The sequence below is a fragment of the Danio aesculapii genome, chromosome 9 (assembly GCF_903798145.1).
Source record: "Danio aesculapii chromosome 9, fDanAes4.1, whole genome shotgun sequence".
In the NCBI taxonomy this organism is placed as follows: domain Eukaryota; kingdom Metazoa; phylum Chordata; class Actinopteri; order Cypriniformes; family Danionidae; genus Danio; species Danio aesculapii.
Genome location: NC_079443.1, coordinates 51,804,166 through 51,831,573, shown reverse-complemented (window position 1 = coordinate 51,831,573; position 27,408 = coordinate 51,804,166). Strand labels below are relative to the sequence as shown.

The 27,408-nt window shown below is 34.5% G+C and overlaps 1 protein-coding gene across 1 annotated transcript in view; it reads left to right on the top strand.

Annotated features, from left to right (window-relative positions):
- Positions 1 to 5,169: 5,169 nt before the first annotated feature.
- xrcc5 (X-ray repair complementing defective repair in Chinese hamster cells 5) overlaps positions 5,170 to 27,408 on the top strand; it is a 37,968-nt gene continuing 15,729 nt past the window's right edge. The window contains exons 1-13 of the mRNA XM_056465952.1: positions 5,170 to 5,212; positions 7,802 to 7,915; positions 9,247 to 9,430; positions 9,961 to 10,009; positions 10,104 to 10,226; positions 11,489 to 11,674; positions 14,204 to 14,318; positions 17,167 to 17,305; positions 20,056 to 20,168; positions 20,947 to 21,009; positions 22,483 to 22,620; positions 24,373 to 24,463; positions 27,142 to 27,272. Of these exons, the coding sequence (XP_056321927.1) occupies positions 5,195 to 5,212; positions 7,802 to 7,915; positions 9,247 to 9,430; positions 9,961 to 10,009; positions 10,104 to 10,226; positions 11,489 to 11,674; positions 14,204 to 14,318; positions 17,167 to 17,305; positions 20,056 to 20,168; positions 20,947 to 21,009; positions 22,483 to 22,620; positions 24,373 to 24,463; positions 27,142 to 27,272 (1,464 nt within the window). The 5' untranslated portion in view covers positions 5,170 to 5,194. The remainder of the gene's footprint in view (positions 5,213 to 7,801; positions 7,916 to 9,246; positions 9,431 to 9,960; positions 10,010 to 10,103; positions 10,227 to 11,488; positions 11,675 to 14,203; positions 14,319 to 17,166; positions 17,306 to 20,055; positions 20,169 to 20,946; positions 21,010 to 22,482; positions 22,621 to 24,372; positions 24,464 to 27,141; positions 27,273 to 27,408) is intronic.

Here is a 27,408-nt window from a genome sequence, read left to right as displayed (position 1 = left end):
AAGACAGCAAGCGACTCTGCTGTTCTGATGTAGTTAGGGAGTTCATTCCACCAACTGGGCAGATTGAATGCGAGAGTTCGTGAAAGTGATTTCTTCCCTCTTAGGGATGGAACCACGAGGCGACGTTCATTCACAGAACGCAAGTTTCTGGAGGGCACATAGATCTGCAGAAGTGAGAGCAGATAAGAATGAGCAAAGCCAGAGGTCGCTTTGTAAGCAAACATCAGAGCTTTGAATTTGATGCGGGCAGCAACTGGCAGCCAGTGCAAACGGGTGAGTAGCGGAGTGACATGTGCTCTTTTGGGTTCATCAAAGACCACTCGTGCTGCTGCGTTCTGAAGCAGCTGAAGAGGTTTTATAGAACTTGCTGGAAGCCCGGCTAGTAGAGAGTTGCAATAATCCAGTTTGGAGAGAACAAGAGCTTGAACAATGAGTTGAGCTGCATGTTCAGATAGGAAGGGTCGGACCTTTCTGATGTTATAGAGTGCGAATCTGCAAGATCGAGCAGTTCTAGAAATGTGGTCAGAGAAGTTTAGTTGGTCATCAATCGTCTTTTTACCATTTTGGATGCAGTGATGGTTGCCGCATCCATCTGGATTGAGAAGTTATGGTGTAGAGTCGGGTTGGCAGAAACTTCAAGCATTTCCGTTTTCGTGAGGTTAAGCTGAAGATGATGATCTTTCATCCAGAGTGAAATGTCTGACAGGCAGGCTGAGATGCGAGCTGGAACCGAGGGATCATCAGGGTGAAAAGAGAGGTATAGCTGGGTGTCATCAGCATAGCAGTGGTAGGAAAATCCATGTTTCTGGATGACTGTTCCTAAAGATGCCGTGTAGATAGAGAAGAGAAGTGGCCCAAGAACAGAGCCCTGAGGTACCCCAGTGTTTAGATGCTGTAGGTTGGACACCTCTCCCCTCCAAGACACCCTGAATGACCTGTCAGAGAGGTAAGATCTGAACCATTGAACAACAGTGCCTGCAACGTCCAGTGACTCAAGCTTAGATAGCAGGATCTGGTGGTTTACAATGTCAAAAGCAGCTGATAAATTCAGCAAAATGAGGACAGCAAGATGAACAACATTGTTCAGTCTCATGTAAAAGCACTTGTATAGCCTGTCTTATGTGAACAGATAAGTTTCTTATGATAGTTATGCATAGGTTTTTTAAAATAGCTCTTATGTCCAGTGTTGTGTTTGTATTTATGATTAATTTATGTAGGACTGTTGTCCTGCGAGACACGACATTCGTTTCCCTATAAATCCACACATGTGGCGGAATAACAATAAAGCTCAACTTGACTTGAAATAGTCTTGTAAAGCATTTATTAATCATAGTTCAACATTAACTGATGCATTATTAAAATACAAAGTTGTGCTTGTTAACATTAGTCAATGCACTGAGTTAACATGGACTAACAGAATCAGAATCAGTTTTATTGCCAAGTGTGCTTCACACACACAAGGAATTTGTTTTGGCTACAGAAGCTTCCAGTGTACATAAAGTGACAAGTGACAACACAAAATAAATATGGAAAAATTAAAATAATAATAATAAAAAATTATGAACATTAAACAGAGGCGGTTAGTCAAGAAACCTGGATGTTGAGTTGTATGTACAGATTGTTATACAGGTTATAAGGTGCTGTGTACAAGTGCGAATGTAGAAAGTATTGCACATATTTATTGCACAGTAGGGGAATATTTAACTGTTCATAAGGTAGACAGCCTGAGGAAAGAAACTTTTCCTGTGTCTGGCTGTTTTTGTGCTTGGTGCTCTGAAGCGCCGACCAGACGGTAACAGTTTGAACAGGTAGTGTGCTGGGTGTGAGGCATCCAGAGTGATTTTGCGAGCCCTTTTACTCACTCTGGAAGAGTACAGTTCTTGAAGTGTAGGAAGGGTTGTGCCAGCGATTCGTTCAGCAGTCCACACTATTCGCTGTAGTCTACGGAGATTGGTTTTAAACGCTATTTACATTAAATAACATCAACTAAGATGTATAAATACCATAATAAATGTATGACAAAATTAATTGTTCATGTTAGTAAATACATTAACATCAACTAATGGACCACTATTTTAAAGTGTAACCATAAAATAAGACATTTTGTGAGTGCTTTTCTCAACTTATGGCATTATTTTGCTGTGAAAATACACAAAAATGTTGTATTTGATAAATTTTTTCACTTTCTCAGGAACTGTTGAACAAATAGGGACTGACTACTAGTTATCCCTTTTACAGTTGGTATATTTTGTGAAGTTTATTTATAAACTAATTTCGAAAGGATCACATGCTTCTGATTGCTCACGGCTGGTCCTGCATTGTTCAATTTATGATAGTTCTATACCATAGTCATCTTCGTTTTAAAGAATCCCCCCTTACCCCCTACTCCTCCTCCTTTTCTAGATGGGTGGCCCGGCAGCCCAGTGGTTAGCACTGTTGCCCTACAGCAAGAACATCACTGATTCTAGTCCATACCAAATGGAGTTCACATGTTGTCTCTGTGCCCGGTGTGTTCAATTCAATTCAAGTCATCTTTATTTGTATCGCACTTATACAATGTAGATTGTGTCAAAGCAGCTTCACATAGAAGATCATAGTAAATAGGAACAGTGTAGTTCAGTTTGTAGTGTTGAAGTTCAGTTCAGTTTAGCTCAGTTCAGTGTGGTTTAATAATCACTACTGAGAGTCCAAATACTGAAGGGCAAATCCAACGATGCGCAGCTCTACAGATCCCGAACCATGCAAGCCAGTGGCGACAGCGGAGAGGGAAAAAAAACTCCCCCGGTTTCCTCCCACCATCCAAAAGCATGCAACTTAAGGTACAGTAATGGACTAATCCAAATTGGCACTATAGACGTGCTCCTAAGTAGTTATATTTTCATAGCAATCCCTAATTGCACAATAGCTTAATACAGCAGGGGAGTTCTCGAGATCTACCTGAGCTCAAACTCCCCTCTCGCCCTGCAAACGAGAGGGAGCCCCGGGCTCGAGGATCTTATGAGCTCAGGGCTCTCTCCTGGGACAGCATGCCAAACACGCTTTATAATCAATCATCAGCTAAGTGTGAACTCTTGAAGTATAGATTGTGTATTTTGAAGCTTTTGGTGTTGCCGCCTTTTCATATATACAGTTGCAATCAGAATTAAACCCCCTGAATTATTAGCTCCCCTATTTTTTTTTTCCTCGAATATCTGTTTAACGGAGAGAAGATTTATTCAACACATTTCTAATCATAATAGTTTTAATAACTCATTACTAATAACTGATTTATTTTATCTTTGTCATGATGACAGTAAATAATATTAGACTAGATATTCTTCAAGACACTTCTATACAGCTTAGTGACATTTAAAGGCTTAACTAGGTTAATTAGGTTAACTAGGCAGGTTAGGGTAATTAGGCAAGTTGTTGTATAATGATGGTTTGTTCTGTAAACGGTCAAAAAAATAGCTTAAAGGGGCTAATAATATTAACCTTAAAATATATATATATTTTTAAATTAAAACTGCTTTTATTCCAGCCGAAATAAAACAAATAAGTCTTTCTCCAGAAGAAAAAATATTATCAGACATACTGTAAAAATTTCCTTGCTCTGTTAAACATCATTTGGGAAAAAACAGTTGCAAAGTGGGTTTAATAATTCTGATTGCAACTGTATATTTAAATAATTTTTGTTTGCCTGAGCACCCAGTTTAGATACATTTGTTAAATTATATTAGGCAATTTTGTGTTACAAGTTTTAGACTTTACCCACTTGTACTTTTTTTAAAGGCTGTTTTCTCAAAATTAAACAAATTTTCCTCTTGCTCTGAACATAAATCTCCACTTAAGCAGCTCCACATGAAGGAAATACTATTGTAATTTATAGTACTTTTGAACTATACTATAAAGTACTTGAATTAATCTGTTGTGATCATTCATGCTGTGGTAATACAACAATTTTTTAATATAAACAAATAGCCCGTTTCTGTTAATTTTCTATAGGTGATGTGTTGTTTAAATATGCAAATTGTGTTAAGTAAATATGTATACATTTCTAGCACAATAATCTGTAGGTTGAATGAAGGCAGGTTCAAAATCCTTGTTTACATTTTTGATTTCATATTAGAGTCAAAGGTTTTTAAAAAGGGAGATTTAGGGATCCTTTTTTTCACTCATTAATTCAAAAAGGGTAACACGGTGGCTCAGTTGTTAGCAATGTCACCTCACAGCAAGAAGGTCGCTGGTTCAAGTCCCGGCTGGGTCAGTTGGCAATTTTATTTGGAGTTTGCATGTTCTCCCCGTGTTCGCATGGGTCTCCTCAGAGTGCTGAATGAGTGTTTATGGATGTTTCCCAGTAGGCTACTGGGTTGCAGCTGGAAGGGCGTCCGCTGTGTAAAACAACAGCACCCCCTGATGAATAAAGGGACTAACCTGAAGGAAAATTAATGAATGAATAATTCAGGAAATGTTTTTTAAACAGCCAGAAAATATTTTTTGTATTAAATTAGGCAAATTTCTGAATATATCACTCTTTAAAAAACTTCAGAATATAGATTTGAATATAGTTCGGTGTACCTATAAGTACTATAGTGTATTTGAACCATATGTGGTAAAGTGTGTTAATGTAGGCCCTATGTATTATGTAATATTTACAACTCTTTGTTAATGAATGCTGTATTAGTGTACTGATAAACTAATAAATACTTTAGTTTACTGCAGTAAACGGTGATGTGTTATAGTATAGGCTACCCAATACAGTTAGAATAGTAGATTAAAACTTACAGCGTTGTGTCATTTGTTTACATTAAAAAGTTGTATTACCAAAGCAAGAATGTTCACAACATTCAAGTGCTTTATAGTACGATTTAAAAGCACTGTGGTATTTACTATAAATTATAATACAATTTTTATCACGTGGAGCGTAATTATTGGGTAATTTAATAAATAACTTAAGTAATTCTTGCTAGCCTCCGGCAGCAGCTGTAAACGTAGATGGTAACGTTCTTACAGCTGGCCCCAATAGCCATATTTCAAAGTTGAAAAGTGAATAAAACTGTGTTTTGCCTAAAGTGTCTCGCCTTAAATATTACATAATTTATCAAGTGTTTTGGAATAAGATGATACTACATTTTTTCCCGAATGTCTAAGGCGGAACCTTGTATGTTCCAATAATTTACTCACCCGGAACAATAACAGACGGAAGCCAGCAGCGATGGCGCGAGCAGCGAAGGTAATCCAGTCATTATTCATTGGCAGACTTTGACATTCAAAAACTTGTTTTGATTCATAAAGTTATGTTTTCTTTATACAACATAGAGTTCGTCTAATAGACCGACCATACGGGGGATTTTTATGGCATTCACACAAAGACACAGCATAAAGTTTGACTCGCTCACCATTAAAATGTGGGGGAAAGTGTCATTTATGCGTTAAACATGAACAGATTCAGTTGTTGGTTGCGTTTTGCATAATTGTAGATGTTTTAATTGTAAAATATACAAAACAGACATGATTTATGTATAATACAATTAATGTCAACGAGTAAGAGGACGGATATTTACAATTTGAGCAGAAACTGAAAACGTTTAAACGTTTGGAAAAGGTAAAGTTGGTTTTATGTTAGCACATACGAATTGAGGTAAAGTTAGTTTTATATTCACACTTTCAGACTTTCTCCTTAATAATATAATCTGAGAAATGTATCGTTTACAAATTCTGAAATATCATATCAGCAGCCAATGACTATCAAAGTAGCCTACAACATTGTTCACAGTAAATTAAATAGTGCTAATGTTGTTTTAAAGTCATACTTGCATGATATTTCTGACCCAATATTCAAAGTAATGTGGTAAACAATATAGGGAGCGTGTCACAAGTTATTCCTGTTCAAAAATGTGCCAATGTAAAACCACAATCGCATACGATCTGTGACAACTTGTGACATGCCCCCTTCATTGTTTACCATGGTACTTTGAATATTCGGTCTAAAATTACGTGTAAGTATGACTTGAAAACAACATTAGCACTAATAAATCGACTGTGGACAATGTTGTACGCTGGTAGTCATTGGCTGCTCATATGAATCACTGTTTATAATTGGCAAAGAACCCTTTTCTGAAATGATATTGTGAAGGAGAAAGTCTGAATATGAATGTGATTATAAAACCGTCTTGACTTCAATGAGAATGTGTGTATTTTAAGATAAAACACATATAAACATGTTTGGAATGACATGTTGAGCAACCAAATAAGGACAACATTCTACTTTAAATATGAGCTATCAAGTTGTGTAGAATAAAAAATTACAAATTCTCAAATCACTGTCATTGAGTAGTTTTTCTTCAGGAATTGTACTTTTCTTAGTAAAAAATCTGTACTTTTACTTGGGTAATTTTTTTGTGCTGTATCTGTACATTTACTCTAGTTTTCTTTCAGCCTGCAGTCACTACTTAGTATTTTTCTTGTTTATACTTTTAAAAATATCTTTTAATGAACTGTTTCTATATTTTGTGAGTTTTTTTTGTTTATTTATGGTTGTGAATTGCATTATAGGATGTTGATCTCTGCTCTGTCGACTTTGATGTTGAAAATTCAACTCTACAGTTTAACAAAATTATTATTTATTTATTTATTGTTATTATTATTTATTATATTTTTTTGACATTTTCATTCATTCATTCATTTCCCTTCAGCTTAGTTCTTTTATTCATCAGGGCTCGCTACAGCGGAATGAACCGCCAACTAATCCAGCATATATTTTACACAGCAGATGCAAAGCCAGCTGCAACCCAGCACTGGGAAACTCCCATACACAATCATTCACACACACATTATGGCCAATTTAGTTTACCCAATTCCCCTTTAGCGGATGTGTTTGGACTGTGGGGGAAACCGGAGCACCCGGAGGAAACCCACGCCAACATAGGGAGAACATGCAAACTCCACACAGAAATGACTACTGACCCAGCCGGGACTCGAACCAGTGACCTTCTTGCTGTAAGGTGACAGTGCTAACCACTGAGCCACCATGTCACCCTTTTTTGACATTTTAGTAGTTTGAAATAACATGACGTATAAAAAAATAATATCTCGAGAAATAATAAGTCTGTAAAATAACAGAAAATGTACTGGCAGTTTAATATGTTTTTGTAGCGTAATATACAACACCAACCCAGACAATATAGCACTTTAAACTATTAAAAATGTTTTTAAAAGTCACGTTTTCTAACTTATCAATGTTAAAAGTTGTTGGAAGAAAGATCAAGATCCCATAATACAATTCAGAAGCAGAAATAAATGCAGAAAAATAAAAATATGAATCAGGAAACTGCCATTTTACAGATATTTTTACAGTGTACAGTGTTTGGTTATAGAATAATCAGTCCTGTGATTCCCGTCTAATCAAATTGATCATAGAAAAAAATCTCATCTTCTTCGATCGGGGTCAAAAGTCATAACCTAGGCATTAAGATATCAGCACTGCTAGATTTTTGCCCTTTAGGCTACACAGATTTCACTCTGCAAAGAAACGCATCAACCTTTAAGCTACAATTTTAATCTGCAGGCTCTAAGGTGGAATCATTTTCACAGTGTAATACTCACTACTCACTATTCTTGAGTACTTTTAGAAGGGCTACTTTTACTCATAGCTTGAATAGTCTTTACAGCAGATACTTTTTACTTTACTTGCACTACATGTTTTGGCATGTAATAGCACTTTCACTTGAGTATGATTTTCCACCACATGGAGGTATGTCCACAAATTGTTATTTTACTGCTTGAAACATGTATTTTTCAGTCTTTTATTGTGTTTTTGCAGTCGGCGCTGGTGCTCTGCATGGATGTGGGTTTCTCCATGAGCAACTCTGGACCTGGACAGGAGCCGCCATTTGAACAGGCCAAGAAAGTCATCCAGAAGTTTGTCCAGCGGCAGGTTTGTACAAAAGTTAATCGCATCCAAAATGAAAGTTTGTTTTGACATAATGTATGCTTGTATACTGTGTATATTTATTATGCATATATAAATACACATGCATGCATATATTTGAGAAAATGCTTGTTTATATTTAGATGAAATATATATGATATAAATTATATTTACATTTAAATATATTTGTAACATTTTATATAGTTTTGTTTGTGTCACATATACATTAAATATATATATGTGTGTATGTATGTGTGTATATATATATATATATATATATATATATATATATATGTGTATGTATGTATGTATGTATGTATGTATGTGTGTATGTATGTATGTATGTGTGTATGTGTGTGTGTGTATAGTACTTATATATTATGTTAAATCAAACTATTTTGTATGTGATCAATGCCTGCCCAGCACTATTTATAATAAATAAAATGTTGATATTACACACTCGATGTAAATAAAAAAAATGCAGTACCAATATTTTGTTTATGGTTTCTGTATTCTTAAAAACACTTATTGTAATACACATTTAATATATACAGTTAAATCAATGCACATAGTGTACACAAATCATATATAGCTAGAGAGATATACACACACACAGTGCCCAGCAAAAATGAGTTCACCCCTCACAGATCTCTCTTTAGAATCAATATTTTCTGTAGGATGCTTTACAATATTATATTTGTGCATATACATTAGATTAGTCGGTAGCAAAGACAAAACTGGAACTAATATAACAAAAAAAAAATCTTAGGATCACAGTCTGAAAATGAATGTATCCAAATTAATATCTTGGGGGGGAAATATAAAATTTTAATAGACAGAAAAAATCACGAGAAACATAATTTTATTAAATTTATTATAAATGTATATATATATATATATTAAATATATTAGACATTTTGAAGTTGTAAATTTGTTTTTCCAATAAATTATTTGAATTTAAATGTATTATCTTTCTATTCCTAAAGATGTTTGATGACCAAACTCTTATTTTAATAAATAAATATAACTGTTTAATAAAACAATTTAGTTTAAATGCGTAAAAATGTATTGGCTAAATTCCTGAGAAATTGATAAAATTATTAATTTTCTTAAGTTAGTGTACTCATTTATGCTGAATACTGTACATATAATATAATATAAAAGTTTATTGTTTGCTTTATTTCCCACTTACTTAAATGTCTCTCTGTCCCTTTGTGTTGATATGTATGAATGAATGTACACCTGAACTTACAGAAATTCCTTGTCTGTATGCGCACACTTGGCGAATAAATCATATTCTGGTTCTGATGTCAATTGAAGCTGTTTCTGTGTTTCAGGTGTTTGCCGAGAATAAGGATGAGATCGGTCTGGTTCTGTTTGGTACTGATGGCACCAAGAATCCTCTGGCCACAGACGGTCAGTACGAGAACATCACGGTTCACCGACACCTCATGATGCCTGATTTTGAGCTGCTGGAGGAGATTGAAAGAGAACTGCAACCTGGCGCTCAGCAGGCCGACTGTATCCTTCCTGTTACACTACAGTATATACAGCAGAAGACAACATTGTTAGCACTTCTGTGACATTTTAATTCTTTTTCATGTATTTTCAAAGTGCTGTTTAACGGAGAGAATTTTTTAAGCATAATGATTGTAATAATTTACTATTATTATTATTATTATCTAGTTATCTATGTGTTTCGATAAAAAGCTGTTAATTAAGTCATACAAATTACATTTTAATTAATATTTTAAAATAGCATATTTAGTTCTGTGTGTCTACATGGTCAAAAAATGCATCAATTAAAATAAAAACAAGAAATATTTGCTCCTTTTTATCTTGATTTATTAAACCTTTTAATTACCATTTATTTTATTTCAAGCAATAATTATTTTAGTTTCAGTGAATTATAGCAATAACCATGTTAAATTATTCAAATATTAAAGGTCATAAGGCCTATAAATATTGAACATTGAAGTCACTGAGACAATAAATGATATTATTTGTATTTTGTTATGTGTTATTGTTAAATTCCTTGACATTTTCATCAGGGCTTGATGCTCTGGTGGTTTGCATGGACCTTCTGCAGAATGAAACCATGTGAGTTTAGCACCATTTTCCTGTTCCTTTAAATGCATGTATGTCAATTTAAAGGAGTTTTTATGCTTCCGTCACTCTTATTATCTGTTTTAAGGGGGAAGAAGTATGATCGTCTGAATATCGCCTTGCTGACGGATCTGAACATCCAGACTTCAGAAGATCAGCTGGATATTATCATTCAGAACCTGAAGAAAGCTGGAATCACCCTGCAGTTCTTGTAAGAAATAAAAATAAGAAAGATAACTTGTACTCACCGGCCAAAAGATTTTTCCATGACCTTAGGGAAAAAAGCAGTGCATTTTTGTATGTCATCAAGCATCAGATGCTCTTTTATAACAGGGAAGTTTTCAATCTGAGTAAGATGCAAAGTGACCCAGATTTGATTCTGATATGTAATTTTCTGTTATCAGGATCAGAAATAGTTTTATTGACAAGTATGTTTTAACACGCATATGATAAAATAAATGAAAGACATTTAGCAAATTATAATTTGCACATTCTAGGTTGACACATTCATATTTATTAAATAACGAAGAATAACCTAAATGTAATAACTGCCAGACTGCTCTTACCATCAAACATATTTTGTTGGAATGTAGAAGTTTAAATTCCATTAGACAAAATTTTTATAAGGAGAGCACTTTGATGGACATTTTTAAAAAGGTATCACCAGGAAAAGTTTTACATTTTTTTTATCAAAAATAGAATTGAAAAATATATATAATACGAATTTGTTTTTATCATGTAATATTTTAATATATATCCATTTGGCCACGAAAGTTGCTGATGTGGCAATAAATAATAAATAAATAAATAAACACATATGATTTGTTTTGTTGACAGGACATAGTTATATATATGTCTGCAATACGTACTTTAAGTAATAACTAAGCCCACACAGAATCTGCTTGCTCAGAAATTCGCAGATTTCTGCAGATATTTAGCCCATCATTGAGTCTATTTATTTATTTGTGTAAATGTGTGTAAATTTATATATATATTCAGTTTTTTTATACATTTAAGTAATATTATTGACTAATATAAAAATGTTCATATGATTTATTTACAATACAGTTTGTAAACTAATATTTTCTGTTTTTAGTAGATCTATTATATGAGAGACTTGCTTTGTTTTCCAAATAAGTGGATCTAATTAAATCTTTGCATTGTAAACATTAACATTACATAGATATATATTATTCATACATTGCAAAATGGATAACAAAATCTAAATAAATTGTAGAAAATAAATAATTTAGCTGTAAATTTATTTTAGAGTTAATTTTCTAATTTCCGATACTTTTTATTAAGTAATATGCATCGGGGTATTAAGACAAAATATAACAAGAATAAATAAATAATAATTAAAACCCTTAAAAAAGCCATACTGAATAGAAACATTTAGATTTTATTGTGCATATGATAGTTCTCTATATTATTAGCATTTCTGTATTGATTTGTTGTGTTTGATTGGTTCAGTTTGCCGTTCCCTGTGGATGTTGAAGATGGAGCGGGAGGTGGGGGTGATGCAGCAGGACCCTCAGCGCCTCCGTCCCGTCCGGGAAAAGGCTTGACTCGCCAGCAAACACAAGGTCTGGAGATGGTCAAACACATCATGAGCAGCCTGGAGGACGAGGACGACCTGGAGGAGGTCTACACATTCAGGTTAGGGCTGGGACAAAATTATCATATCACAATTCTGTCCAGGAAAATCACGATTCTTTCTGATTCAATTCATTTTTTATTTATTAAGTAGATCAGGGGTCACCAATCTCGGTCCTGGAGGGCCGGTGTCCCTGCAGGATTTAGCTCCAACTTGCCTCAAGACACCTGCCTGGATGTTTCAAGTATATTTAGTAAGACCTTGTTTAGCTTGTTCAGGTGTGTTTGATTAGGGTTGGAGCTAAAATCTGCAGGACACCGGCCCCCCAGGAACAAGTTTGGTGACCCCTGAAGTAGATACTTGAATAACAGTAAATACATTACATGTGGATTTTAATTCATCTTCATTTCTATAGCTCTTCTACAATGTAGATCAATGCAGCTTAATTGAAACTGCTTCGGTCCAGTTTTCACAGTGGAAGTTCAGTTTTGAATACAGTATATCAGTGTAGATGTGCGGTGAATTTACAGTACTCAGAGATTATAAATTCAGACAAGTTCAGAAACTAGTGTCACTAATATCTCTGTGATTGTGAGCTATAAAAGCGAGAGAAGAATAAACATGCTTTTTACAATGTAGATTATGTCAAAGCAGCTTAACGTAGGTGAAGCTCTAGTGAATTGAAACTGCTTCAGTCCATTTTTCCAAAGATGAAGTTCAGTTAAGGTTAGCTCAGTATGGTGTAAATATCACTGCTGAAATCCCCAACACTGAAGAGCAAATCCAATGATACGATTCAACTCATCTTTATTTCTAAAGCGCTTTACAATTTAGACTGTGTCGAAGCTTAACAGAGATGATGTTCTTGCAGTTTAAAACTGTTTCAGTCCAGTTTTCACAGTTGAAGTTCAGTTCAGTGTAAAAATCACTCTGAAATAGCTTCATTTTGTAATCAGTTCTTCTCCCGATGTTTTTGTAAGCAAAGCTTTGTAAGCAAAAACAGTGGGAATGAGCCCGAAGTCTGCTGTCTCTTTAAGACCTGCACTTTACGCATCTCTTTACTACTTTCACTTTAGACACAATAAACAAATGTGTTTATATGTAAACCTTGTGTGGTTTCAAAAGTTTTAGAAACCACAACCAGACCTAGTCTTTTAATTAGGCGCTGTTTGACAGGCTTTGCAATGGTGCACGCTAGGATTGGGTCGATAGACGATGCCATCGTCCATTGCCGATAGACTTCATAATGCTGAGCTGGCATCACGACCCTCTGCCCCGCCACACCCCCGTTAGAGCAGCAACCTGCTCATGAGAAATAGACACTTGGCCCCGTTTACACTAATACGTCTTCATTTTAAAATGGCATTTTAGAATTAACACGATCCACGTCCACACAGGTGTTTCATCTAACATTTTTGAAAAGCTCTCCTTCCGCACTATACTGTTAGCTGTTTGCGATTCCTGTGACGCTCCAGGGACAGATGAGTCTTCGCTGAGGTTCAGCTTCCAGCCTCCGCCGCTGAGACTGCAGCTCTGCACAAGACGTTTGGCCAGAGGAGAAATGGTCGTGCTTAACTGAGCCTGGTTTCTCTCGAGGTTTTTTAATTCTTCACTTTCTTCACTGAAGTTTTTTTCCTCATCACTGGCTTGCATGGTTCGGGATCTATAGAGCTGCGCATCGATGGATTTGCTCTTCAGTGTTTGGACTCTCAGTAGTGATTATTAAACCACACTGAACTGAGCTAAACTGAACTGAACTTAAACACTAAAACTGAACTACACTGTTCCTATTTACTATGACCTTCTATGTGAAGCTGCTTTGACACAATCTACATTGTAAAAGCGCTACACAAATAAAGGTGAATTGAATTGAATTGAATTATACCACTGAAAACGCACATCACGTGACCACACACACAGGTATGTGCTGCAGCATATACGCACGTCTCAGCTCTAGGCAGTCAGAAGGTGCTTTGAGCACAGAATCCCAGAGAGCAGTGCACGTTGGACAGTTTATCAAGGATGTACCGCTGAAAATGTCTCACTATAGTTGTTAAACATGATATTACGTAATATAAATACGTTAGTTAATCTAGCGTCTCTTTGGTCTTTTGAATCTATCAGGTAACGTGTCACAGCGTCAGAATGCTGCTCAAATATTTTGTTTTCACACTTGTACTTCGTACTTTTAGTGATTCTCAGATACTGTTGGTTCCTGTTTGTTGTGCACCGTTTTTACCAACCAAGTTTGTCTACGCCATTATAACGACACAGATCACTCTGCCTATTCATGCCAGAGTCCTAAGGAAAAAATGATTGACAGGTGGTAATTTGTGTGTAACTTATCTTTATTTATTTATGATTTGGTTATGGGTAAAACAAAGACCATGGGGGTTAGATAGTTGAAACGGTAGGCTACAAATAATGAATCCATTATGAATTAATCATAAATAATTAATTCACCGCCGCCGACGATGATGATGCCATCGTCCATCATGATGTTTCACATCAGACATCGTACAGTGCACGCATAGCACTCTCCTCAGGTGTTAGTTGTTGCAGATGTGTGATTGTGGTATCTTTTTCTGCAGTGACGCTCTGGAGAAACTCTCCATCTTCAAGCGTATCGACAGGAGGCCGATGGCGTGGCCGTGTCAGCTTACTATCGGCAGCTCTCTGTCCATCCGCATCGTTGGATATAAAGCCGTGAGTTTGTGTGTTTGTTGATCAATCAAATGCATGAGTTGTTTGTTTTTATAACTGACCCTAGACCAGAATTATTAGCCCCCTGTATGTTTTTCCCCCAATTTCTGTTAAAAGAGAGATTTTGTTTTTCCAACACATTTCTAATCATAATAGTTTTAATAACTCATCTCTAATAATTGATTTCTTTTATCTTTGCCATGATGACAGCACATAATATTTGACTAGATATTCTTCAAGATGCTAGTATTCAGCTTAAAGTGACATTTAAAGGCTTAACTACACTTCATGGAAATTATTAAACCTTAATTTAATAAAATTAAGGAAAGTCTTTCTTCCCCAAAATACTGACAGACATTTGATTTTGATGTTTCCTTTTGTTTTATAAAAATGTTTCTATTTAATAATATTGAAGTCCACTTTATCAATATTTCTAGACCAGTCTTGTGAATTAGCAAACATTCTTTCCCAGGCCCATTCCTTTTTGGAGGAGAAAATATCCATTTCCCCCTTCTCACCAATATGGGGCAATAATTATTTTATACCTGGAAGAAGTGACATGGGGTTTAAAAATTGGCAGATCAAAGGATTATGTATGGTAAAAAACCTGTATGAAGGAGGTACACTCATGACTTTTCAGCAGTTAGCTTTAAAATATAATCTTCCACCAAAACATTTTTTTAAATACCTTCAGATTAGAAGTTATATATATTCAAGAATTAAAACCTATTCAGAACCTCAACTCTCTATACTAGAACAAATTACTTTAAATCACATTAACGATAGAGAAATGTCATCCATGTTTTATAAGACATTACTGACTGGACTAAAGGAAAGCTCCCAATCATATCTTTCAGCATGGAAAAGAGACTTACAGGTAGATATCACTGTTGAGGAATGGGAACGTGCCTGTTTTTTGGCTCAAACCCAATCTATCAACACTAGATGTAGAATACTACAATATAAATGGATGATGAGGACATATATGACCCCGGTCAAATTACATAGGATTAATCCTAACATTCCAGATGTCTGTACAAAATGTCAAGATGAAATTGGCACATTGTTTCATTGTATGTGGGAGTGCAGAGAGCTGCAAATGTTCTGGAAGGAGGTTCTTGATGTGCTTTGTGAAATGACAGGTGAACATATTCCTATGGAATCAAAGCTGTGTTTATTGCATATATATCCCGAAAATGTGTCTGTAAATGCAAGCAAAAAGAAGCTCATAGATTTTAGTTTAATACAAGCTAAACGTGTGATTGCTTTAGTATGGAAAAACATCCAGAGACCTGTTCTTTCACAGTGGATTAAAGAAATGACTAATAACCTTGCACTTGAAAAATTAACATATGCAATAAGAGGTAAAGCAGAGGTCTTTAAAAAGGTGTGGTCCCCTTTTATGCAATTTGTAAATAGATAAAGTGGAATGGTGTGTAAAAATGACTTATTTGGATTCCAATTTTTTTATTTAATTTTGATTTACATTTGTGAAGGATATTCTGCAATCTGTAGTTTTACTTTATTTTTCTGTATTTGTATATATTATTTTATTTTTTTATCTTTTTTATTTTTATTTTTAACTTTTTGGGAGGGGAGGAGGAGGGGGGTGTAGAGGTGGGAAAGTCTGTTTTGTAATGATATAAAAATTGATTTCCTGTAATGTTCATGGGAGTTTTGTAACAAAAATTTATAAAAAACAAAAACAAAGTTGAAAAAAACATTCTTTCCCCAAAATACAGACAGAAATACATGTTTTTTTTTTTTGCAGATAAGTAAAAATGACACCTTCTTAACTTTGACATTTGATTAAACAAGGTTTCCATTAATTTTTTTGCACTCAATTAATTGAAATTACTAGAACTCGTTTTGTAAATTAGCAGACTTTTAGAATAAATATATTTTTTAACCTAAATATAATATTTTAAATAAAAAATTATATTTGATTAAAGTGTGTTTAGATCTAGATAAATAAAACATGAACTTTAAATACTTTTTGAATAACAAATTAATATTCAATTCAATTCACCTTTATTTGTATAGCGCTTATACAATGTAGATTGTGTCAAAGCAGCTTCACATAAAAGGTCACAGTAAATAGGAACAGTGTAGTTCAGTTTGTAGTGTTTAAGTTCAGTTCAGTTTAGCTCAGTTCAGTGTGGTTTAATAATCACTACTGAGAGCCCATATATTGAAGAGCAAATCCAACGATGCGCAGCTCTACAGATCCTGAACCATGCAAGCCAGTGGCGACAGCGGAGAGGGAAAAAAAACTTCACCAATGGCGTAAGTGAAGAAAAAAAAACCTTGAGAGAAACCAGACTCAGTTGGGCAAGATCATTTTAATTTCTCCGCTGGCCAAACGTCTTGTGCAGAGCTGCAGTCTCAGCGGCGGAGGCTGGAAGCTGGCCTCAGCGAAGACTCGTCTGTCTCTGGAGCGTCACAGGAATCAGTCTCATGTTCTCCACTCCTCCATGACCATCACAGTAGCTGCTCAGGATTCGGCCTGGTCCAGGATATGGAAACCTTGGGATCATCTCGTCGTTGGTCTTGGATCGAATCAGTGACTCTGCATAATCTGAGGGCCTCGGGAAGAGTATCCCCAGGTGGAAATGGAGAATAAAGAGAATAATTATCGTAGCTGATGTTCACAGTGTATACAGTACAACACACTATTTAAATGCATGTTTGTTTTTTTTACAGTTTCCCATTAATTTTATACTTCAACTTAAAAAAAAACTCTTTTCTTTGCATAACGATATAATAGGTGGGATCTTTTATTCCCATGTTTTGCATCTCTGCTTTGTCAGCGTTTCTGTCCTGAACTAATGTTGTGTTGGATGTTCGTAAGGTGACGGAGGAGAAGGTGAAGAAGTCCTGGACAATTGTGGACGCTCAGAGTCACCAGAGAGACGACGTGAAGAGAGAAACGGTTTACTGTCTGAACGATGATGATGAAACTGAAGTGCAGAAAGACGACACTATACAAGGTGCACAGAAAATAAAAGACTGAAAATGTCACATCCGATGTTGCAGTCCACATTCAAAATAATACCTGCATATTTCAGTTGTTTTGTTCAGTTCAATTCAGTTGACAATAATTATTGTTTGAAAGCAGCTTTACAAAAGGTGCACATTATTGCATTATAATCGAAATAAGTTAAAGTTGCAATCAAATATTATATATATATATATATATATATATATATATATATATATATATATATATATATATATATATATATATATAATATAATAATAATATTATTATTATATATAATTATAATTAAAATATTATAATTATTATTATATATAATAATTAATAATGATATATATTATATACAGGCATTGTTAACCTGCAATTTTATAGCATATAGATGATGTCTGTGTGTACAGGTTTAATAGAGTGTATATGTGTTTTAAATGTATGTGTTGTCCTCAGTCACATGGTTGGCATCATGTGTGAATGTGATGGTGGCACAAAGTTTTTTTAAAGCCACTAATTTTGCAACATTATTACTGTTTATAACCTAAAACAAATGATCAGTTTATACATTTTTTTGAATATATGAATAATGATAGTATTGTCTTTAGTACAGTGTTATATTTTAGGAAAAATATAACATTTATTAGAAAAATTTGTTTAAATTTTATTTTAGTTCAGCCACTACAGTGTTATTTCTTTGTTTTTTAAATTCTCATAATTAAAAAAAAAAGTCAATTTTACACAGAATTTAACATAATTTGACATATATTATAAACAAATAGTTAAGTATTAATTTTATTAAAATTGTAGTTAATTTAGTGAACTACAGTGTTGTTTTATTCATTCATTTTTTTTATTTTCGGCTTAGTCCTTTATTCATCAGGGATCGCCACAGCGGAATGAACCGCCAACTTATCCAGCATATGTTTTACACAGCGCATGCCCTTCCAGCGGCAACACAGCACTAGGAAACACCCATACACTTGCATTCACACCCGCACATACACTACGGCCAATTTAGTTTGTTCAATTCACCTATAGCGCATGTGTTTGGACTTGTGGGGGAAACTGGAGCACCCGGAGGAAATCCACACCAACATGGGGAGAACATGCAAACTCCACACTGAGATGCCAACTGACCCAATTGGAACTCGACTCAGCGACCTTCTTGCTGTGAGGCGACAGTGCTACCCACTGCGCCATCATGTTGCCAGTGTTGTTTTAGTATGGTTTTATTTTGACTCTTACATTGTCAATTTTAAAATAAACCATATTAATATTTAATATGAATTAAATTTATACACTACAGGTCAAAAGTTTGGGGTAAGTAGGACTTTAATTGGTTTAAAATCAGCTTCTCCTGCTCACCAAGGCTGTATTTATTTCTTCAAAAATACAGTACAAATTGTAAAATTTTAAAATGTTAGAAATGTAAAATAACTGTTCAAAAGTAGTTTATAAATTAATTTAATAATTTATTCCAGTGATTTTAAAGATAAATTTCCAGTTTATTTAATACGTGCTTCAGAGTAACATGATCCTTTAGAAATCACTTTAATATTATTAATTAAAAAATTAAATAATAATAATAATAATTATTATTATTATTATTATTTTTTTTTTATTATTATTTATTTTTAGTTTTTTATTATTAATGTTATTTGTAATAAAAGCAATAATTACTGGAGTAATCATTTTATTTGAAAGTACATAGAATAAGAGAGCAGTTATTTAAAATTGTAATAAATATTTAACAATTTAACAATTATTTTTGCATTTAATAAATGCTGCCTTGATGAACAGAATCATTAAAAAAAAGAGAAAAAAAACTGACCCCAAACTTTTGACTGGTAGTGTATGTTTTAAAATATATTAGAAAAAAAGTAAGTTTATGAATTTAATTTGAGCTATTTTAGTTTGTCAACTATTGTGCAACTATTTTAGGATTGATTTATTAAGTGTCTTACATCCTCACACATAGTTTTATTTTATTTTAAATCGTATTCTGTTCAATTCTATTAATATAAATTTTTAAATATGTATTTAAAATATATATATATATATATTAGAAGCTAATTATTTTAAATAATTTTATTTTAGTTATAAATAACTGTATTTTAGTTGGAATAAATAAGCGTTCCGTTAATGTATGGTTTGTTATGGACAATATTTGGCCGAGATACAGCTATTACAAAATTCATTCATTCGTTTGTTTTCCTTCGGCTAATTCGCTCATTTATCAGGTGTCTGAATGAACAGCCAACTATTCTAGCATATGTTTTACACAGCAGATGCCCTTCCAGCCGCAACCCAGTACTGGGAAAACACCCATACACTCTCGCATTCACACACACACACTAATATACTACGGCCAATTTAGTTTATCCAATTCACCTATAGCGCATGTGTACGGACTGTGGGGGAAACCGGAGCACCCAAAGGAAACCCACACTTACATGAGGAGAACATGCAAACTCCACACAGAAATGCCAACTGACTCAGCCGAGAGTCGAACCAGTGACCTTCTAGCTGTGAGGCGACAGTGCTAACCACTGAGCCACCGTGCAAAATATTACAAAATTGTAAATATTAAATAATTTTGACAATGCAATGTATTGTTGGCTATTCTTACAAATATACTCATGCAACACAAGACAGCATTTAACAGCTGATCTGATCATCTGTACTGTATATAAAACACTATAGTGTAATCATCATGGCTTTTTTTATGCCATGTGTTTTTTTTTTTTACAGGTTACCGTTACGGAAGTGACATTGTGCCGTTTTCAAAGGTAGACGAGGAGCAGATGAAATATAAGCATGATGGGAAGTGTTTCTCTGTGCTTGGTTTTACTAAACAGGAGCAGGTAAGATATTGGTCAGCAGATGGCGCTGTTTTCACACACACCTTCAGGTAAAATACTTCAGTGTCAGCGATTTTTACAAATTCTGCTCTGTTGGTTTTATTTAATAGCTCTTTATTATAGGACTTCTCTAACTTGAAATTGTCTGATAATAATGATAGGATATAATAGGACACCCCCCTTAAATAAAAATAGTTTTCCTCTATTAATATGTACAGTTGAAGTGTGAATTATTCGCCCTCCTGTATATTTTCCCCCCAATTTCTATTTAACAGAAAGAAGATTTCCTCAGCTCATTTATAAACATAATAGTTTTAATAATTTCTAATAACTGATTTATTTTATCTTTGTCGTGATGACAGCACAGAGTAATTGACTATTAGATATTAGATATTTTTCAAGACACTAGTATTCAGCTTAAAGTGACATTTAAAGGCTTAACTAGGTTAATTTGGTTAAAGTTAGTGTAATTAGGCAAGTCATTGTATATCAGGGGTTTGTTCTGTAGACAATCCAAAACAAATATTGCTTAAGGGGGCTAATAATACTGACCTTAAAATGGTTTTACAAAATTAAAAACTGCTTTTTTTCTAGCCGAAATAAAACAAATGAGACTTTCTCCAGAAGAAAAAACATTAGAGGAATTACTGTGAAAAATTCCTTGCTCTGTTAAGCATTAACTGGGAAATATGTGAAAAACAAACACGGTAGGGCTAACAATTTTGAGTTTACCTGTATATAGTGACTGTTTATTTGTTTTTGTTGTGTTCAATTGATTCAGATTCCTCGTCATCAGTTTATGGGAAGCCAAGTTGTCAAAGTTTTTGCACCCAGAGATGATGAGGTGAGTTTTACCAAGCATTTGTAAAGTTTTGCTGTTAGTTTAATGATCGTCAGTAATTCTGATGTGAATGTGCTGTTGCGCAAAAACACACATTTATCACGTATAGTTAATGTCTTTATTTATTTTTATATATATATATATATATATATATATATATATATATATATTTATTTATTTATTTATTTATTTATTTATTTTGAAAATGGTAATTAAATATATTAATTAAAATATTTTTCTTTTTAAAATGGTAATTAAATAAAATTTGTAAAGCTTTAAAAAGATGGTTGCCTTTCTGATTTATAGATAATTAATAAAATCTGAAAATCTCAGTGATTTGTTTTTAAACATACATATATTTGAGAAAAAAGATCTACATGGAAATTAACAAAATTATTAGCATTATAGATACTGTATATTGATAATTCAGTTCAAGTTTATTTGTATAGGGCTTTTTATAATAATAATAATTTTTTTAAGCAGCTTCACAAAAGGTGCACATTTTTGGCTTACAATCAAATTAAGTTATTATATACAAACAAAGTTAACCTGCAGTTTTATAGCATGTAGGTGATGTCTGTGTGTACATGTTTAATGAATAATGTATTGATTGTATATTGTTTTAAAGGTCTGTAAAGTTTTTGGGAATATTTTACATAAAAAAATACAGTAAAAGCTGAAATAATGTGGAATAATATTAACGTAAAATTTTTTAGCATCATTACTCTAGTCTTCAGTATCACACGACCCTACAGAAATCATTATAAGATCTAATTTGATCATCAAGAAACATGTTAGAAGAATTAGAATCGGTTTTATCGCCAAGTGTGCCTACACACACGCACGCACGCACGCGCACACACACACACACACACACACACACACACACACACACACACACACACACACACACACACAAGGAATTTGTTTTGGCTACAGAAGCTTCCAGTGTACATAAAGTTACAAGTGACAACACGAAAATAAATATGAATAAAGACGATAAACATTAGCAGTTAGTCAAAAAGCTCTGGGTGTTTTTTTTTTTCCAGAAGTATTGTTGTTCAGTCATTCATTTTCGTTTTAGCTTAGTCCCTTTATTAATCTGGGGTCACTGTGCTGTGCTGTGAGGCGATTGCGCTACCCACTGCGCCACCGTGACGCCGGTTTATATTGTTGTGTAAACTGAGACACATTTTGTTTTAAAGATATTGAATGAATAGAAAGTGTAAAGGAAGAACATTTAAGTTAAAACAGAAATCTTGCAGTGATCAATAGCCATTATAATGTTACAGTCTTTACTGTTACACATTACTTGAATGCACTTGCAGATCATAATTACTGATCAAATTTTACTGACCCCAATCTTTTGAACAGCGCTGTAATGTTTTAGTATTAAAGAGAAAATCAACGTTTCCCCTAGCATTTACAGATTTTTTAAGTTTGTGTATGTTTAATGTTGTGTTTGTGTGTTTTCAGCATGCAGCAGTTGCTCTTTCCTCCCTGATTCGTGCTCTCGACGGTCTAAAGATGGCAGCCATTGTACGTTATGCTTACGACCGCCGCAGCAACCCTCAAGTGGGCGCCGCGTTTCCCTGCATAAAGGAGAAATATGAAGTATGTGGGTTTATAGTAAACTGGGAATGTAACAAACCGTGAACCGGGTGAAAATCAATTAAAATATGTGACCATTGAAATGCCAAAACAAATCGTGATACAATTGAGTTTGAGTTTTGAGATACAGTTGAGTTTTTTTAAGATTTATTTGTGGCCTATTTGCCTTTATTAGATTGGACAGTATTTAGACAGGAAACGAAGTTGGAGAGAGCTAGAGAGAGGGGGGTAGGGAAGGGAAATGTCCTTGAGCCGGGATTCGAACTCCGGACGCCCTGACATGCTACTGCACTATATGAAGACGCGCTAACCACTAGGCTATTGCGCCGACATGAGTCTCTGAGTTGAACTGACTTTCTTTAGAAAGGTTTATGTGGTGATTTCTGTTCATCTCTCCTCTGAACGTATCAACAGGGGTGCTTCCAAGGGGTGGGGCCACAGCCACCCCAGTGTAAACTCTGGCCACCCCAATATGATTTTGCTGTTGACTTTACTAATCTAATGTACTCATGTAAATTCACGATATTTCAGTAAATAAATAAATAGCAGCCTCTAGATTATTGTGGATTGATTGGTGCCACTGACGTAGCTGATTCACTCCCCCCTCCCCGATCGTCATTGACAGCACGCACACACCTTCAATATAGACAGCAATGGCAATTTATTATTTACCTTAAGGTACATCAATAGAAGAAGCTGTATTAATAATAATGTGGCTCAAAAAGGAATATAGATAAATTATTTTATTAGAGTCTGTATAGTGAGTGTGCGTGTGCGTGCGCATGCGTTGGGAGTAACATGGTGAATGCTCCAAACATGTTGCACTAAACAAACTAATTTAACCATCTACACCCGTCGTAACTGCCGTCGAGAACGCAGAAGGAGCCTAATGTTAAACAGTTCAAGTTATGTATATAGTAATGTCTTTTGTTTGTTTAATTAATTAATTAATCTTTATTAATTTTATATATGGCATATACCGTATGCTGTACAATAAAAGTAGTATGTGAACATAACTGAAAAGTTATTTATAAATGAAAAGTGCTGTTAAACTAAATATTGTTTTGTTTTGTTTTTTTGTTTTTTTAATTTATTGATGATTTTTTTTAAAGAGATAAATTGCAAAATTTCAAGAATATTTACTTAAATGAATTAAAACCACATTATTTCATTTACCAGAAACAAAAATATAACATTGCACTGAATTCATATTTTTTTTTGTGTGTGGCACCCCAAGATTTGGTGCGGCTTCTTCTGGCCTCCCATAAGAAAATTTTCTGGGGGCGCCGCTGCATATTAAAGATGCAGTATGTAGGATTGACACCTAGTGGTTGAACCAAGAATTGCATTCCAAATTCAAAACATTGGAAAGATTGAGTCTAGGCCCATGAAGATTGAGTTTATGTTTGTTATATTTATATTATTTGCTCATTAAAAACCACCTCATGTGGATGTTTTAAACTTAATCTGTGTCTTATTTCAGAGGCTGCTGCTGTCCTCTAACAGTCAAATTTTTAGCCGCTTCCGCATGTTTTGACACAGCCTTCAAGATTGAAATGAAATACACTGTCTTGTCTAAACACAATGACTTCAATCACATCTTGTACAAAAAATAATGAGAAAATCCTAATGAAATCATGAATGAATCGAATGGGGAGTTCAGTGCATCGTTACACCCCTATGAAACAGAACAAACGCTGAGTGCTTTCTGTTGAGTATATCATAAACCAGACTCCTTTTATTTCTCTTTCTCAGTGTCTGCTGTACGTTCAGCTGCCGTATATGGAGGATCTACGTCAGTTCACTTTCCCCATGCTGGAAAACAACAAGAAGTTCATGCCGTCAGGTCAGCACTCACATTAACATTTAAAAGTTTTAAGTAGATGTATTAGCAGTTATTCTAGATCTAAGCTGTATAGACTAAGTTCACTAGTTGCTGCATTAATCTACATAATTTTTTATTTGAATGTCCTTTTAAAAGCTGGTAAAACATTGTTTAGCGTAAGTTCAGCGTATTCATGTTCAAGAAAAACAAATTTCTAAGTAACTAATAATTTCTAACTAATATTTAAGATTTTTAGCTCAATAAACTACTAATTAGCAACTTATTTATACAGGAGTTATTTGTCAGGCTCACGAAAATAATACAACTGAGATGAATTCAAGATGTAAGTGTATTTATTGACAGGTGGTCAAAAATAATAGAGCAATAGAGTCCAAAAGCGGGAGTTCACAAGACCTGGCAAAACGTGAGCCGATAGCATCCAGAGGTCAGCCGATAACCTTGCAAACAGACAAGATATTCAGAGAAAGCCAGATTCCAGGTCATATGGGACTACATGGAAATGAACTGGCAGATGAAGCAGCAAAACAGGCTATCTCCTTGAATGTGACAGCATGTTTAATTCCTCCTGAGGACTTAAAGCCCACAGTTAATTTGTACAAAAATGAAACATGGCGAAGGGAATGGGACAACTGCATAAATAACAATAAAATCAACCCGAAAATAAATTAAAGACACTTAGCAAATTATAATTTTTTTTTTATAATTATTTTTCAGGGGTTTTTAACCTTTATTGGAATAGGACAGTGGAGATTTTACAGACAGGAATGTGTGGAGAGCAGAGATAGGAGAAGGATCGGCAAAGGATCTTGAGCAAGGAATCAAACTCGGGTCGCCGTGAGCACTTTGGTGCTATATGTCGACGCACTAACCACTAGGCTATTGACGCCGACGGCAAATTATAATTTTGAGACTAGGCATGATCAAACTAGATGTCGAATTGGACATTCTATGTTGACTCATTGTATCTACTCAATAATGAAAACCCACCTAAATGGAATTACTGCCCAGGCTGCTCTTACTATCAAACATATTCTGTTGGAAGTTTGAATACAATTAGACAAAATCTTTATAAGGAGAGGACTTTGATGGACATTTTTAAAAAGGTACCACCAGGATGAATCTTAAATTATTGATCAAACATTGAACTGAAAAATCATATTTAACTTTTGATATATTTTTTTGTGTGAATTTTATTTATTTATATTTTATACATTTATCTATATGACGTCCCGACCAGTCTAGGGTTGGTGGGAACAATAACAAAAGTGTAAAAACTTAAACTTAAAAATACTCAACTTAGGGTTTTCCCCTTCTCCTGTCCCAACTCACAATGATCACAACAGGTTTATCAAGAAATAACAAGGTTTATTATTTTTTTTAAACAACAAAAGATCTTAGAAGCATCTCTTCAGAAGAGAATCCAGGCCCAAAATAATAAACAAAAAGACAGCTAACTTCCGGGGAAATAATCCTAACTTACCTGCTCAAATAAAAGTACCTAAAATAAAATTACAACAAACTTCCTACTCTCCCTCGCTGCCACAAACCAGGAGAAAGCGTTTTTAAAGTAAATGGCGATTCCCAACCTACAGCTTCAATTTAAATCCAAAAATAATATATAGTTATAATAAATAAAAAAAGCACAAGGGCTCAGATCTAACGGCGAGCAGTTTAGAAAATAATTAAATTGTCAGCTAACGACATCAGTCAATCACACCACTAATTCAACAAACAATCTGGGGCAGGAGATAGGAGATGCTCGGAACAACAGCAACAGCGGCGGCAACGATGACAGAGATTTGCGACCTGCACCGAGCAGAAAGATCCGTCCTTTGTTCCTCTCCTCCAGCTTATATACGCTCCCACTCGCAACACAGCTGGACCGCAATCAAGCGCAGCTCTAGAGGGAGAGAGACCTGCGCATGCTCCACAGCGCGCAACACAACATCAGCTCCAGATGCATAAACAAAACACAAATCTGTATATATATATATATATATATATATATATATATATATATATATATATATATATATATATATATATATATATATATATATAATATTTATATATATAAAATAAATGAACAAAGAATTATTACGTTCTGTAACATAACAATAAATATGCAATAAATAAATAATAGATAACAATAATAATATTATATATAATTATAATTATATATAATTATTTAAAAATAAATAATAATAATGACAACATAAGGTGGCGCAGTGGGTAGCACAATCACCTCACAGCAAGAAGGTCACTGGTTTGAGTCTCGGCTGGGTCAGTTGGCATTTCTGTGTGAAGTTTGCATGTTTTCCCTGCATTCGTGTGGGTTTTCTCCAGGTGCTCCGGTTTCCCCCACAGTCCAAAGACATGTGGTGCAGATGAATTGGGTAAGCTGAATTGTCCGTAGTGTATGTGTGTGAGAGAGTGTGTATGGATGTTTCCTATTGATGGGTTGCAGCTGGAAGGGCATCTGTTGCGTAAAATATATGCTGGATAAGTTGGCGGTTCATTCTGCTGTGGCAACCCCAGATTAATAAAGGGACTAAGCTGAAAAGAAAATAAACCAATGAAGATATATAAAACTGATATAAACATGTAAAGCTTGTAGTTTGTCACTTCCGCCCAAATGGATCAAGGGTTTTACTTTGGTTTTTTGTGTTTGTTCTCAGGATCTCAGCTGTCAGCCGTAGATGCGCTGATTAACTCCATGATGCTGATGGAGGAAGATGAGGATGGAGAAAGTGTGGACATCTTCAAAGTCAACCACATCCCAAACCCACAGTTCCAGAGGCTCTTCCAGGTATGATGGGATGGAGTGCTGGATGTTTCTGCTGACAGTATTTAAAGAGTTCAGATGCAAAAGTCAGTCTAAAGTTTTTCTCAGCCTCATATGTTTATGTTATTTCACTTAAAACACAATGAGAATAACATATTCA